This window comes from Pseudophryne corroboree, chromosome 4 (genome assembly GCF_028390025.1).
Source record: "Pseudophryne corroboree isolate aPseCor3 chromosome 4, aPseCor3.hap2, whole genome shotgun sequence".
Lineage (NCBI taxonomy): Eukaryota > Metazoa > Chordata > Amphibia > Anura > Myobatrachidae > Pseudophryne > Pseudophryne corroboree.
In genome coordinates, this window is record NC_086447.1 from 683,074,904 (window position 1) to 683,091,341 (window position 16,438).

Below are 16,438 nucleotides of genomic sequence, written 5' to 3' on the forward strand. Positions count from 1 at the left end.
ATGAAACCGATTCAGGATCAGCGGTTTCAACAAAGAAACATGAAATGTCCTGGGTATTTTCAAGAAGGATGGTAACTGTAACCTGTAGGCAACAGGATTGATGACTTGTTCAATCTTGAAGGGTCCGATGTAGCGAGGTGCAAATTTCATGCTGGGAACTCTCAACCTCAAATTCTTCGTGGACAGCCACACACGATCACCCACCTTGAGAGCAGGAACCGCTCTACGCTTCCTATCGGCAAACTTCTTATACCTGAATGAGGCTTTAAGCAGGGCTGCGCGGACGTTCCTCCAGTTATTTGAAAACTGACGCAAGGTGACATCCACTGCTGGAACAGAAGTTGCGGGAAGCGGTTGGAATTCTGGGACTTTAGGGTGGAATCCATAATTAATGAAGAATGGTGTAGAAGAAGATGAGGAATGATATTGATTGTTGTGGCTGAACTCGGCCCAAGGAAGGAGTTGAACCAGGTCATCTTGAGAGGAAGACACATATATACGGAGGAAGGCCTCCAAGTCCTGATTCACCCTCTCGGTTTGACCATTGGTCTGAGGATGGTAAGCCGTGGAAAACTTTAACTTGACTTGGAGGGCTTGACACAAACTTCGCCAAAATTTGGCTACAAATTGTACTCCACGATCCGAGATGATCTCTTCAGGAAGACCGTGAAGTCGGAAGATCTCTTGTATAAACACTTGAGCCAACTTGGAAGCTGACGGAAGACCGGTGAGAGGGATGAAATGTGCCATCTTGGTGAACCGGTCAACTACCACCCAGATGGTATTAAACTTGTTGCAGATAGGTAGATCGGAAACAAAGTCCATCGACAAATGGGTCCAAGGTCGACGGGGAACAGATAATGGAACCAGTTGCCCCGCAGGCGACTGGCGGGAGACTTTGTGTTGGGCACACTTTGGGCAGGAGGCAATAAATTCCATAACGTCCTACTTCAGAGTTGGCCACCAGTAGGACCTAGAAATAAATTCAAGGGTTTTCTGAATGCCTGTATGTCCAGCAAAACGGGAAGCATGGGCCCAATGCATGAGCTTCTTCCTTAGAACTGGCTTAACAAAACTTTTCCCTGGTGGAGGCGTAGAGTCCATCCCTACCGTGGAGAATGCCAACGGATTAATAATAGGATGCTTGTCTGCAGACTCGGACTCATTTTCTTGCTCCCATGAGCGGGAAAGGGCATCGGCCTTACGATTCTGAGAACCCGGACAGAACTGGAGTTTAAAGTCAAACCTAGAGAAGAAAAGTGCCCATCTGGCCTGACGAGGATTCAGACATTGTGCGCCTTTGAGATATAAAAGATTTTTGTGGTCGGTAAGTATGGTGATTGAGTGGGAAGCTCCCTCCAACAGGTATCTCCACTCCTCCAGAGCGAGCTTGATGGCTAGCAACTCCTGATCGCCAATGGCATAGTTGCGCTCAGCTGGGGAGAACTTCCGGGAGAAGAAACTGCAAGGATGTAGATGTCCATCTTTGGCCCTCTGGGATAACACTGCTCCTACTCCAACGGAGGAGGCATCTACCTCTAAGATAAAAGGAGAGTCGGTGTCGGGCTGTTTCAGAACTGGTGCAGAGATGAACCGTTGCTTCAGAAGGTGAAAGGCCTGTATAGCTTCCTCGGACCACTTGGACGGATTAGCACCTTTCTTGGTTAATGCAGTGATAGGCGCCACAATGGTGGAAAAGTCTCGTATAAATTTTCTATAATAATTGGCGAACCCTAAGAACCTCTGGACCCCTTTGAGGCTTAAGGGTATAGGCCAATTCTGGATTGCTTGGAGTTTCTCAGGATCCATCTCTAGTCCGGAACCGGACACAATGTAACCTAGAAACGGAATGGTTTTAACTTCAAACACACACTTCTCCAATTTACAATAGAGGTGATTGACATGGAGACGGGAAAGAACCTCTTTTACCCAGAAACGATGATCTTCGAGATTATTAGCAAAGATGAGGATGTCGTCTAGATAAACCACGACATGGCGGTACAAGATGTCCCTGAAAATCTCATTCACGAAGTGCTGGAAGACTGCTGGAGCGTTGCTCAATCCGAAGGGCATGACGAGGTACTCATAATGTCCGTCACGGGTGTTAAAGGCGGTCTTCCACTCGTCACCCTCACGGATTCGGATGAGATTGTAGGCACCCCTCAAGTCCAGCTTTGTGAAAATAGTTGCACCACTAACTCTATCAAAGAGCTCGGTAATCAGGGGTAAAGGGTATCGGTTCTTGACGGTAATGTCGTTCAGACCTCTGTAGTCGATGCACGGACGCAGACCACCGTCTTTCTTCTTAACGAAGAAGAAGCCTGCGCCGGCTGGAGAAGAAGATGGTCGGATGAAACCCTTCGCCAGGTTCTCTTTGATGTACTCTTCCATGGAGTGTGTCTCAGGCAGAGACAACGGATAAGTTCGGCCTCGCGGTGGAACCTTCCCTGGAATGAGGTCGATTGGGCAGTCCCATTCTCTATGAGGAGGAAGGATATCAGCAGAGGCTTTACTGAACACGTCCGTGAAGTCTTGATATGGAGGAGGCGGAACATCAGATGACCTGGGGAAGGAAGAACAAACAGGAAGAACTTTGGCTAAACAAGTCTCAGCACAGGAGGGACCCCATGCCAGTATTTGCGTAGTCGTCCAGTCAATTGATGGGTTGTGGAGACGGAGCCATGGAAGGCCTAAAACCACTGGATGTGTGGCTCTTGGAATCACTAAAAAAGAAATATACTCAGAATGAAGAACTCCCACTCTCAGACGAACTGGAAGAGTCCTTAAGGAAATGACTGCGTCAAAAATCTTGCTGCCATCCATGGCAGTCAAAGAGATGGACGAGGACAGTCTCTCGGTGGGTAGGGACCACCGTTTAACATAAGCTTCGGTTATGAAATTCCCAGCTGCTCCGGAATCAAGGAGGGCAATGACGTTCCTGTAACGTTGAGCAATTTTGAGCGACACTGGGAGGTTACAGTCATGAGGAGATGGAGAGGAGATCATTACTCCTAGCCGGCCCTCTCCTTGGCGAGCTAGGATTTGGAGTTTCCCGGACGTTTGGGACAGGCATTGATAGTGTGCGACGGAGCTGCACAGTAGAGACAGAGAGACTCAGAGAGACGTCTTCGGCGCTCAGCGGGAGATAGACGGGAACGACTAATTTGCATAGGCTCATCCTTGGATGGAGATGGTTGGCGAGGAGGAGGAGCAGAAGATTTAGGAGTAGATGATCTTCCTCGCTCGGTTGCTCTCTCTCTGAAACGTAGATCAACCTTCGTGCAAAGAGAAATTAGCTCATCCAACTTAGAGGGCAAGTCTCTGGTAGCTAACTCATCCTTGATGCGTTCTGATAAGCCATGCCAGAATGCAGCATACAGGGCCTCGTCGTTCCATGCCAGTTCGGATGCCAGGATTTTAAACTGTATAAGATACTGTCCCACAGTACGTGTTCCCTGGCGTAAACGGAGAATCTCAGATGAAGCAGATGTTATCCGGCCTGGCTCGTCGAAGATGCGCCTGAATGTAGCTACAAAGTCAGTATAGGAGGATAGCAGGGGATCAGACTTCTCCCATAAAGGTGATGCCCAGTCAAGGGCTGAGCCACTGAGAAGGGAGATGATATAGGCAATTTTGGTACGGTCACTGAAGAAATTGCCAGGTAGAAGCTCAAAGTGGATTTCACATTGATTGAGAAATCCCCTGCAGAACCTTGGAGATCCATCAAATTTTGCTGGCGTTGGAAGATGAAGATGTGGACTGGAAATGGGTAAGGTGGGTGGGGTTACAGCTGGTGTCACTGTAGTGGACGCACCGGACGTGCCAGGTCCACGGAGGGTCGTTTGAATCCCATCCAGCCGTGTAGAGAGATCCTGGAGACAGCGGATGATGTGGCCCTGTGCAGCCTCCTGATGTTCAAGTCGGGCTGCCAGTTCTTGCATCGGCCTGGCCGCTTGATCCTGGTCTCCGGCTGGATTCATTAGGTCAGTGCTTACTGTCACAACTGAGGGCCTGAGCTGACGGGAGGCAGCCTCAGTTGTAGGGGCTGAGATGTAACGGAACCTGGGAGGTTGTATCAGACCCCTAGACATGTAAGTAACATGTAGAATAACTGCCCGAAGGCGTGACCACGACAACCAGGATAAAAGTCAATGATGTTTATTATGACAAACTCCGTAACACAGCAGCAGTAAAAGGAAACATAAAAGTCAACAGAGGATAAATACAATTCCTGGGTACTACAGGGTGGCAAGGGCCACAGGCACTGGTAGTGTGAGACAGTTCTTATAATCTTCTAGTTGGAAAGTCCTTACCAGGCCTGACTGTAGCAATGGAGAGAACCCAGGATCGTACCAGCTGATGTTCCAGGAAAGGCTGGGCTGCTGAAGGTAAAACGGCTGCTGTGGATACTGGCTGGAACCAGACTGTTGTTGGTACGGAGTGGATACTGGCTGGAACCAGTTAAATAATAAACGAACTTGAGAGCGATGAAATAATAATGAAGTTTGGAGTTTGAGAGCGGTGAAATAATAATACCGGTGGAGAGTGGTAAACTGCAGAAAAGGACACCGGCCCTTTAAAAGAAGCTGTACACTGCTGGAAGCTGGGCTGGAAGCAGGTGATTGTTTGAGAACGGTGAAATAATAATACCGTTGGAGAGTGGTAAACTGCAGAAAGGACACCGGCCCTTTAAGAGAAGCTGTACACTGCTGGAAGCTGGGCTGGAAGCAGGTGATTGTTGTAGCTGGAAACAGGTGAGTCCAGAATGGATCGGAGAGTCAGGCTACACCGCAGATGGAATGCTGGTGCGGGTCTCTATAGCAGAAGTCTGGAGACAGGAGCTGGAACCTGGAAGACAACCACAGGAGAGAGACAAACTGGAACTAGGTTAGACAACCAAAGCACTGACGCCTTCCTTGCTCAGGCACAGCATACTTATACCTGCAGCAAGGAAGGGGTTGGCTAGGCAATTATGCAAATCAACAATACAGACAGCAGATTGGTGGAAATAATCAGATGACAAAATCCAAGATGGCTGCGCCCATGCAGACACTTGGAGGGAAGTTTGGTTTGTAATCCATGTGAGAATTGAAACAGTAATGGCGACGCCGGCCACAGGAGACGCCAGACTGACAAGCGCACATTTAACCACGCGGGCACAGCGGAGGCCGCGGCTGATGAAATCACCACTCTGACATTCTGCATGTGGAAACTCAGGAACAACGGGATCCGGTCCTGGAACGCTGAGCCAGCCTTAGGAGGCATCTGAAGGGTAAGTAATGGCGTCCAGATACCCGGATCGTGACATAGTTGAGAGGCAGGACTGTGGAAAGGTACCTGAGCACTGAGAGCAACAAGATCTAGAACGGTTGTCGGACCATTTTCTTTTTTTTCACCTCCCCCTGCATTTTCCTTTTTTTTCTCCTTCTTATTTTCCTTCTTTCCCCTAACGAAATGGATCCATCACAAGAGACTGCGTTTCGGGTTCTGTTAGTAATTCTGTTTTTGATCAGGACAGTTTGTTTTGGTGAGAGCCCGAGAGAGGTCAAGCAGGGATCTGGAATGGGTTCTGATGGCGAGTATGAATTTGTAGGATATCAGGAGCAGCACATCACTCAAGTAAAGGCTGGTATCAGTAAGCGCTCTGGTAGTCAGGGAGCTCGGAGGCACTGTGAAGGGTTATTGTCTGATGAATATTGTATTTGTAGGAATTGTGAGAATATAGTAGAGTATGGGTGCATCCTGAGATGTCAGTCCAACCTTAATATCGACATGGACCGCCATCCGTTGAGTGATTACCACTCACTAGTGGGTGAAGTCTTAAACCAGACAGAATGCTGGGTGTGCTCACAAGTACCTCAAGGTCAGAGTAAGTCGGGATTAGTACCATACCCTTTAGCAATAGATGAGGTCAGGGCCGTAACTACGTGTGTGCCAAGTGGGCTTGGCACACAGCGCAGTTGCCCTGAGGGCGCACGGCCATCGGCATGTAATGAATCAAATTGACTTATTACATGCCGCCTGTTCTGTGCTGTGCGCCGCTGCGCTGTGGAGGGAGAAGAGAGCAGCGCCGGGCAGGTGAGAAGGAGGAGGAGGGAGGGGGACTGGAGCCGCAGCAGCGCTATTTCATTGGTAGTAAGCGCCGCTGCAGCAGCCCCCTCTCCTTCCGTATTGGCTGCCTGGCACTGCTGTGGATGCTGGGATGTGGTTCCTCCATCCCAGCATCCACAGCAGTGCGAGGCAGCCAATACGGAAGAAGAAGGGACTGCTGCAGCGGCGCTTACTACCAATGAAATAGCGCTGCTGCGGCTCCAGTCCCCCTCCCTCCTCCTCCTTCTCACCTGCCTGCACCGAGGAAGCTGCACGAGGAGCCTGTCAGCGGGGAGATGGTAAGTATCTCTCTCTCTCGGACACCGTCTGCCATAATTTGTAAAAAGGGGGCCTGGCTGCCGCAATGTGTAAAAAGGGGGCCTGGCTGCCGCAATGTGTAAAAAGGGGGCCTGGCTGCCGCAATGTGTAAATAGGGGGCCTGGCTGCCGCAATGTGTAAAAAGGGGGCCTGGCTGCCGCAATGTGTAAAAAGGGGTACACCATCTGCCGGAATATGTAAAAATGGGACTGGCTGCCGCAATGTGTAAAAAGGGGGACTGGCTGCCGCAATGTGTAAAAAGGGGGACTGGCTGCCGCAATGTGTAAAAAGGGGTACTGGCTGCCAGAATGTGTAAAAAGGGGGACTGGCTGCCGCAATGTGTAAAAAGGGGGACTGGCTGTCGCAATGTGTAAAAAGGGGGACTGGCTGCCGCAATGTGTAAAAAGGGGGACGCTGGCTGCTGCAATGTGTATAAAGGGGGACACCATCTGCCGTAATGTGTAAAAAGGGGGACGCTGTCTGCCGTAATGTGTAAAAAGGGGGACTGTCTGCTGTAATGTGTAAAAAGGGGGACGCTGTCTGCTGTAATGTATAAAAGGGTCTCTACCTGGTGTAGTGGCGCTACTGTGCAGCGTAATTTGAATAATGGAGACTACTGTGCACCGTAGTATGAATTGCTATTATTTTGTGGCCACGCCCCTTCCCCATAAAGCCATGCCCCTATATATTTTTCGCGCACCTACGGCGCGCACTGCCCCTATCTTACATGGGGGGAGGCGCCAATGTCGTTTCTTGCACACAGCGCTAAAATGCCTAGTTACGGCACTGGATGAGGTACTCGAATTGCGGGGTGGGAGACCGGTGGACAAGAAATTCAATATCTCTAGGCCCCCTAGTTTGAAGCTCCACCAGTATCATTTAGACAGGTCCTTATTGTGTTTTAATATTTCCAATTACCGAAAACCGGGAAATTGGGAAGTGACGTGGAATAACCAGACAATGACCTTTTCACACAGAGCTGATAGGATACCCATAGACTCTGAACTTGTACGCCAAATAGCCAACAGTGGGAGGTATTTTCGGTATAGGTATACCCGTGGAAGCAAGACCATGTGGGTTGGAAAAGTATCGTCAGGGTATTGTGCTCATATCATCCAGCCCAATACTTTACCCGTACTGCCAGAGGAACTATAAATTATAGGTATATCCATGCGCTAGCGAACTTGATAGATAATATCACTGAGATGTATGATGACACCTTCAGGTACACAGGAAGGGAGTTACAAGCCTACAAGAAGGAACTGATTCAGCACAGGATGGTCCTTAATTATGTCACAGCCATGACAGGTGGGTACTGTGTTACTCTGGCAACTCAATATGGTGTGAAGTGCTGTACATATATTACAAACAGCACTGACGACCCAACGGAGATCATCGATCAAAAGATGGACGATATCTTGCAGTTGAAGTGGGAGTTCAGGAGGAAGCCCCACCTTAACTTAGCGACTGTGAGTAATGAACTGACCGGCTGGGTCTCATGGTTGAACCCACGCAAATGGTTCTCAGGTTTAGGAGAGTGGGCTCAAAATGTCATTATGAGTGTGGGGAAGTTTCTTCTTTGTATCCTGGGAGTCATCATAATTATTGGTTTGATATTCAGGTGTGTTCAAATTCTAACGTGGCGCAAGCACGGCACAAATTTGATGAGTCTAAGGAGCGAGGGCGCTGTTATAGCAGCAGAGTTAATCTACGATCCATCCATAGAGACAGCGTAATGATAAGGATTGCAAATGAATTTCATGGCCTGTTTCTTTCACCTGTTTTTCTTTGTCTCCCCCTCTGCCCAGAAACATCCAACTGGAAAAGACGTCAGCCCTACCCAAAATGTTTATGTGAATGTATTTTTATATATGTGTCTTATCTTCATCTCTTCAACCTCCAGCTAATGGCACACATAGTCGACAGGTGATATCCACATATACTAGTACTCACATATGTTCCCCCTCCATGTATCATCAACTAAATGTGCACCGCATTTGTTGGAACAAGAAGCCGAAAAGAGCTCGGTAGTGTTTGTTGGCCCATTTACAGACCCTTAATATGGGATGAGAAGGATTTAATGTATACTTCGCAATACCTCGAAGCTTATTTAGAACATCTACGGCACGATGATACATACCCCTCAGACATGGATTCATACATACATGCTTTTACTATCCCACTAGGTCATACATTTCCCACCTACAACTCTCCCCCGACCATCCAAGCTTCTGTAGATATTGTATAGATATTTTTCTGTTTATTGATTAGGTAGTGGCAGTTATTGGTGACTGCCAAAGGGTGGACTGTCAAAGTCGAAAAATATTGCAGTACACACATCACGTACAAACTACACAGAGATGGCATCCGTGCGCGTACTTGTTCTGCCGTGCGTGCACATATTCGCAATTTGCATATGGTCGCTCCTGCGGTCCTGCGCATTAGTGCGTGGTATGGGTATTTACGGTAGAGTTTGTGAACGCATGGAAAAGCCATCAAAACACATTACATATTTAATCCAAATAGTGCACATTTTACACATAGTTTCCCTGCACCACACCAGCAAGTTACAACAGTTTAAATGGTATCAGAACAAAGGGATTCACCTTTACAGGATAGGAGGGGACAGAACAAGGTTATAAGGTGGTGTTTGGTATCCAGCTGCAGGGTATTTTAAGGGCAATATTCCGGTGTTGGTTTGCAGAAGATCGCACGTTCCAGCGAATAGTTATGCGCAGGAGCAGAATATAGATATAAACTGTATTTACTGTACATTTGGTATGCGGCGGGAACCCAGAGGAGACCACCCACAAGTGCATCTGGAACAGACATCGCCCACCTATTAAAACCAACCTATGACCTCTCCTGTACTGTAAATGACCATCCCTGTGTCCAATGGACAAAGGGATTACAGTATCCATTGTGTTAAGTTTTGGAAGATTGTATAAATGAGCCAGCTGCATGCCTGGTCAGACACAGACTCAAAAGGTCATCTACCCAGATGACTGAGGACCAGACTGGGAAGCGCGGCAAAAACCAAACACATATGTACCATTGACTGTAGCCATTATTCTGTTGTATTGTATTGCTTTGTTACTGTAACCCCCTTTCAGTAATAATATGTTGTGGTGTCGGAACCCGGCATTTTAAATACAAACTGGTGTCGTGTTTTCCTTTCCCTGCTAAGGTTATAAGAGTATTACTATCACATGTATAGCTGTTAAGGGTTCACGGTGTATCTTTGGGTGTGTACGCACTGAGTGTACTTTGTACAGCCAGCGCGGCGTTTGTACGCAAAGTAAGTACACGGTACGGGGCTCTGTACGCTAATGGTGTAATAAGTACGTAGGTTGAGGATTAAGTATAGCGGCTGCAGCGGCTCCATTTAAAGTGTATGAAACGTCTTTTTAGAGTGTTGCTTTTAGTCCTGTATGTAAATCAGCATTTACAACACCCACCGATGAACTACAGATATATTGTTCGTCACTAGAATGAACAATACATCTGTCTAATATGTACCCAACTCTAGAGCAGGTTTCAGAAACAAGGCTCTAGTCATCAAGTAAGCACTGTCATGTAAGTACACTGGGCAGGTAAGTTCCACCGATGCTGATTAGTGACTTCTGAAAACTGCTCTAGAAATTGGAATAAGCTATAATACTCCAAATGGTGATGCAGCTTTAAATGTAGTATTGAAGGCAAATAACATGTATTGTAAGTTTTAGAGGTAAATATATAGCCTGCCCAATGTTTTAAAGGAGCAATCGAAGTGCCTTGACTCCAGTTTGGAGAAAGAACCCTACATAAATAAAATTATTATTATTATTATTATTATTATTATTATTATTATTATTATCATTATTTATATTATTATTATTATTATTAATAATAATAATATTAATAATAATAAAAGCCAAGTTTTGCCTTTTAATTGATTGCCCCTTTGAAGCATCAGATTTACCAGGAATTTGCAGATGCCTGCAAGTCACAGGCTATTACATTTACCTCTTAGTCTCTTTATTATGTTTTTATTAATGTCCTCAAACAAATTAGATTAATTATTCATCCCAATAATGTTTGGCTACTGGAGCAAAAACATTGCACCAGTTAATTTTTGATCCTAAGACAAATAACTTTTGTGAATGCTAAGGTGGTTCAATTGTAATATCGTATATTACAAATTTTTCTACATATGTACACTTTTATTAGTAATACGGTTAACTGATGGACAAAATGTAGTACATTGCTAATATGCACTTATTCATTTCAAAATTATGACTGCATGTCACCCAATATTTAGGATTGTCATTATGTCTCTTTAAAGAGAGCTATGCAAAAGTTCAGGGTAAAAAGAAAATGACATTTACCTTTCTTTGCAATCCGTGAGCAAGTGTCTTGTTTTCAATGACAGCATTTGATTCTAATTTGACCAACTGATCTGCCCGGGCAAGGATGACATCCAGACGCATGTCAAAACCTACATCAGCAGTTATTCTTTCCAGCTTCATCTTATCAGACAGCTGCTCCAAGAACTTCATGTACTACAGAAGGTATCAGAAGCAGAAAAGTGAAGTTTGCAGAGATGAGTTACTATAGTAGTTGTGGGGGAAATAAAGCAGAACTTATATTATGAAAACAGTACTATGCTGTATGTCTATATCTTCCAGTGAATCATATGTATTGATGAGTTTACTGTACGTGGCGGGAAAATTACATTTATACTTTTATTTAAAAAAAGCTATCACCTCGGAACATGGGGAATAGGACATAAACTCCCAATTTCCTGTCCAGTTGGGACAAAGGTGTCTTGATCAGGACAGAGGGGTAGAACCCTGGAAATGGACTGTCCTGTCTGAGTTCAAACAGTTGGGAGAGGATAAACTATATCTATCTGCCATAAAATATAACTACCTTGGGGTCAACCCATACTTATCAATAAACCATATTAAAGAAAGTACCAATAGGTGTTTGTAAACAGAAATAAATCCAAGATTAAGGTAGAATCCCTGAATGTGTTGGATCACACAAGACTATGGGCATGATTCAGCGGTGGGAGCTATGCCAACTTGACTGCAGTTGCCCAATGGTTTTTTATTGCACTGCACAGGAGTCAAACTACTCATACAACCCAATAATAGCTGCCCTCCGCGAAGTGAGAATTTGGACGCACAGAAGTGGCATTTCAATGGCCGTTTCTAGGTGGTATCAGGGGGGTGACTATACAAAAGTGGGCATCTTGCAGTCGCCAACTACAACTTTTTTTCTCATTTGCCGTAATTTTGTCAGCAATATTCAAACACATTATTAGCAACCACTTTTGAATTAAGCCCTACAGTATATACCAGTGAAGGTTCTATTTTGTTAAGGTAAATGTCAGCAAATTCATATTTTATCTATATACATATATACATATATATATATATATATGTTCAATAGCAGTGTCCACCCGTCGCTGCCGAGTGGTTATTAATTGTATTCAATGATACATTTTTTTTCTTTGTCTGTCTTAATATTTATTGTAGTAAAAATGTACTTTTATTTTCTTAAAGTTTACCAATTCCTTCAGTCTGTAAATACCTCACTCTCACTGTAACCCATTACTGTCATCAGTTATGAGTATGATTTGATTGGTGGCATTACCGATATGGGAAAGACCCATGTATAATGTGACCATGTGAGAAGACCTAGCTGATGACACTAAAGGACTGGCCTTGCACTTTGTTTATTGTCATTCCAAAACATATCCTACCGTGAAATTGTAAGCCCTTAAATTCAAACGCTAATAGGCAGATTTGGGGGAGGGGGAGGCACCAAGGCACATGTCATTTAGGAAAATGTTTATTTTATTCAAGTGCAGCAACACCGGTATGGTGGAGGGGGGTCAAGGGGGTGCCAGTCAGTGTCATGTGCAGTGCACTGAGAGAACTAATACTGTTTGGCCGCATTACCTGCATGTCCCTAACTGCAGTAATGCTGACTTGGGTCAATGATGGCCATCTTGCGGCTTCTAGCCGGCTGCACTGCCCCTGCCCCTCTTTTACCCATAGGTGGCTCTGACCCCTGCATTACCTGCTCTGTGGCATGACAACAGAAATGATTCGATAGGTTAATTATTTTGTTCGCTAATTATCCAATTGACATGATAGTGATATGATTCATAGCCTATGTTACTCAAAGGATCTCAAAGAACATTTCAGTGAAACACCAATCATAATTGGTTCAGTAGTTCTCAAATGTATCACAAACATACATACAAATGAACAATTTTATTAATAGTATAGATTAAAAGAGGAGTTAAAGACAATTTAGAATTGTCAGTGCCCTCTAGTGGCTGGTTGAATCTTCATATCAGATACTTTACTATTTCCTATTAATACAGTTCTGCTATTTGGTGTTGTTTAGTACTCCTGATGTGTTCCCTGAACTGTGCAAGTGCACCTAGTTGCAAGGTTTGTGGACCAAGATAATCACAACAGCTTGTACTAGCAAAGAGAAGGTAGTGGGGAAAGTGATGACAATCCTAATGAAGTACAGATTAGGTGCACTACAGAGCCTTGTTTTGCAGAAATATACAAAATTTATATTTGTTCCAGTGAGTTATTCAAAAATGCAAAAAGACACTGAATGAAGTAAAACATTATAAATAGGGTAAATATGCTCAAAGTTACCTTCATTAACCATTTGAAATGTAGGTAAAAATAATATAAATAAAGATATTTTTTTTTTTACCTTCTGCTTCTCGTAACTCAGATTGTCCCTCAGGACATCTCCAGAAACTAGTTCTCCTTCGGCCATTTTAAACCGAGCCCTCAGCTCTTCCAGTTGCTGCTCTGCTCTCTTGGCCCTGAGCATTGCCTCCTGGTGCAGATCTGCCTGGTTCTGAAGCTGCTCATTCAGTTTGCACACCCTACCTTCCAGCTGTATTACCATCTACAGTCAAAAGTGAAGCAGAGTGCAACATTGTTAAAAGAAAAGAATTAATTTTTCATGCAAAGTTTATTTATGTATTTGTAGTGGCAAAGAGAAAAATTACACATTGAGCCAACAGATTTCAAAATAATTTATCTACAGTGATGCAGAGTTTTAAAGTACAGTATATTATTGCTATCAGTTTTACTAAAGACAGTACAGTCATCAAATGTACATGTGAGGGTAGAATCCAGGACAGCTTCCTATGTACAGTATGTTAAATGGTTGACAAGCGAGATGTCATTCTAGGCTAGTTTCATGCACACTAAGGGGCATATTAAATATATATATATATATATAGAGAGAGAGAGAGAGAGAGAGAGAGAGAGAGAGAGAGCGAGAGAGGGAAACTAATATATTGAATGTTTGGAGATTTATTCTTAAAATTTGTTATAGTTAACACTGCCCAACAATTTAAAAAAAATAGTTTGGTGCCCGGAATGTTAGTATTGATTTTGGTTATATTGGGCATGCTAATTCCAAATACAAAAACAGTTTTTCTCTGTCAGCTAGACTTTTTGCGCATGTGCAGGCCTCAGCACATCGCCATCTGGGCGACCTTCAGTCTGAGCAGGACGTCTTTCGTTCTCATTGTCAGAAACTTTCTGGGCAACCACAAAGCTCAAAACTGCTGAGCTAGTAAATAACATGCTCAGTAATTTCAGAGACAGGATGTAATATGATCATAAAATGTAATTACTTACACAGCCACTTGGGCCGTTTCCCAGAAAATGTGGGTGATATGAGTGAAGAGCAAGGTGAAAGATTTCACCAGGACAATAAAACAATGGAAGATCGCAACCAGGGAAGATGGGATATACATATGATGGCAGATTACAGCTGGAATTTATAAAGAGACTGTCCAAACAAAGAACATTCAAGAATGTCCCACAAAAGAAGCTTCCTAAACTAATTTTCTTTTCATTTATGGTTTCATTTTATTATTTTGAAGAAAAAGTGTTATTTGAGTCACTATAGTGTTACTGTAATGTCAGTATTTTTTATTGATGTCACTAAAATATTCTAGAAAATATTTTTAACGTTTTGTGTGTTATTATGTGAATCATAGGCCTAATACGAAATAGGGTAACACAAATAAGACAATGTTTATATCATAAAAATTAGAGTTGGTAGGCGAAAATTAATGTTATATTTGAAATCGGCACACCAAATATACATAAAATCAGCTCAAAAATCCTCTGCACCAAAACACGTGTTGGGATGTGTAAACATCCTGTACTCCAAGCTTACAGTGCATCCGTAAAGTATTCATAGCACTTCACTTTTTCCACATTTTGTTATGTTACAGCCTTATTGCAAACTGGAATAAATTCATTTTTACCCTCAAAATTCTACACACAATACTGCATAATGACAAAATGAAAAAAGTTTTTTTGTGATTTTTGCAAATTTCTTAAAAATAAAAACTAAGAAATCACATGTACATAAGTATTCACAGTCTTTGCCATGAAGCTCAAAACCGATCTCAGGTACATCCTGTTTCTACTGATCATCCTTGGGATGTTCATACAGCTTAATTAGAGTGAACCTGTGGTAAATTCAGTTGATTGGACATGATTTGTTAAGGCACACACCTGTCTATATAAGGTCCCACACCTGACAGTGCATGACTGAGCATAACCCAAGCATGAAGTCAAAGGAATTGTCTGTAGACCTCCTAGATAGGCACAAATCTGGGGAAGGGCTACAGAAAATTGTCTGCTGCTTTGAAGGTCCCATGAGCACAGTGACCTCCATCATCCATAAATGGAAGAAGTTCGGAACCATCAGGACTCTTTCTAGAGCTGGCCGTCCGTCTAAACTGAGCGATCGGGGGAGAAGGGCCCTAGTGAAGCGCTGTGAATACTTTCCAGATGCACTGTATAAAACATGATAATTTACATATCTGCTACTGTATGTAAGTCACTAGAGTGTTCTTAGGCACCGTGATAAAGTACCAACCAACCAGCTCTTTACTGCCATGTTACAGGCTATGTTTAAAAAATTATAGTTAGGTTATAGTTAGGAGCTGATTGGTTGGTACTTTATCACCGTGCAATTTATCACTCTCCAGGGCTTAAAAAATCTGGACCTTAGTGCCCAGAACCTGCTCTGCAAACTATCATATTTCATTCTTTAAAATAGATCTATTTCGGGGGGGCGTGGCTTGGTGTTGAGCCTGGGCAGACGTGTGGTGTTGGAGCTCCTGCCTGGGATACCTAATTAGCCCTGCTAACTGGAGGCTCCGGGGTCCCTCTCTTTTATTTTTATCCCCCTGTCCCTCTTTTCCTCTGGGTGCGGTGGTCTGCGGAGCCGGCGGGGGCCTCCTGCTCCCGTGCGGGTTGCGGCCTACCTGCACACCAGAAGCCGGGACCTCAATTATACACAGCTCCGGACCGGAAGTGGCCTCTCGGAGCCACGCCGGAGCGGGGTGACGATTCCCCTATCCCTCTTTCATCTCCATAGTGCTCCCCCCCTGTCCGGCGGACCCGGCCGGGGAGCTCCGTCCTCTCTGTGCGGCCCGAGGTGAGGAGTCGCTGATTGACGGCGGGGCGCCGGAGCTGGCGCTGCCGCGCACGGGGACGCGTCAGACCCCGCCGGACCCCCGCCGCCTTGCTCGGCCTCCAGACCGCCTCGATGGCTGGGGGATCCCCTCTCCACTACCACCAATGATATAATCTGCTCCGAGGGCACAATAAGCAGGCCCTGCTTCAGAAGCCGATGCCGCCATCTTGGTTAAGGGCTACTTGCCCTCTAAGCTCATTCTACTACTTCTGCTGGGCATTATTACTTTGCAGATGACAGGGGATTGGACGGGTGCCCTTGCGGTCCCCCCATCTGCTAGCCTCTGTAATTTTGGCACATCTCCACTCTCCGGCAGCCCTACCTGCTGAGGGACACACAGACAACTTTATTTTTCTATATTCTGTGCCATTGATGGGATTGGAGCTCCCTCTTGTGGCGACTCCTTGATTAGACGACCGGCAGCTGCTACACATTTATTCCTATAGTCCTGCCTATCCTCATGTCTCCTGTTTGGCAGCCGGAAAGGAGTCATTAC

The 16,438-nt window shown here is 44.8% G+C and overlaps 1 protein-coding gene across 2 annotated transcripts in view; it reads right to left on the bottom strand.

The window, feature by feature from the left end:
- The window catches only part of CCDC170 (coiled-coil domain containing 170), a 242,599-nt gene that overhangs the window by 62,858 nt on the left and 163,303 nt on the right, over window positions 1-16,438 (bottom strand). For both annotated transcript variants that reach the window (XM_063917874.1, XM_063917873.1), the window contains 2 exons: window positions 13,138-13,338; window positions 10,776-10,949 (listed from right to left, as the gene is read on the bottom strand). In XM_063917874.1, the coding sequence (XP_063773944.1) occupies window positions 10,776-10,949; window positions 13,138-13,338 (375 nt within the window). The remainder of the gene's footprint in view (window positions 1-10,775; window positions 10,950-13,137; window positions 13,339-16,438) is intronic.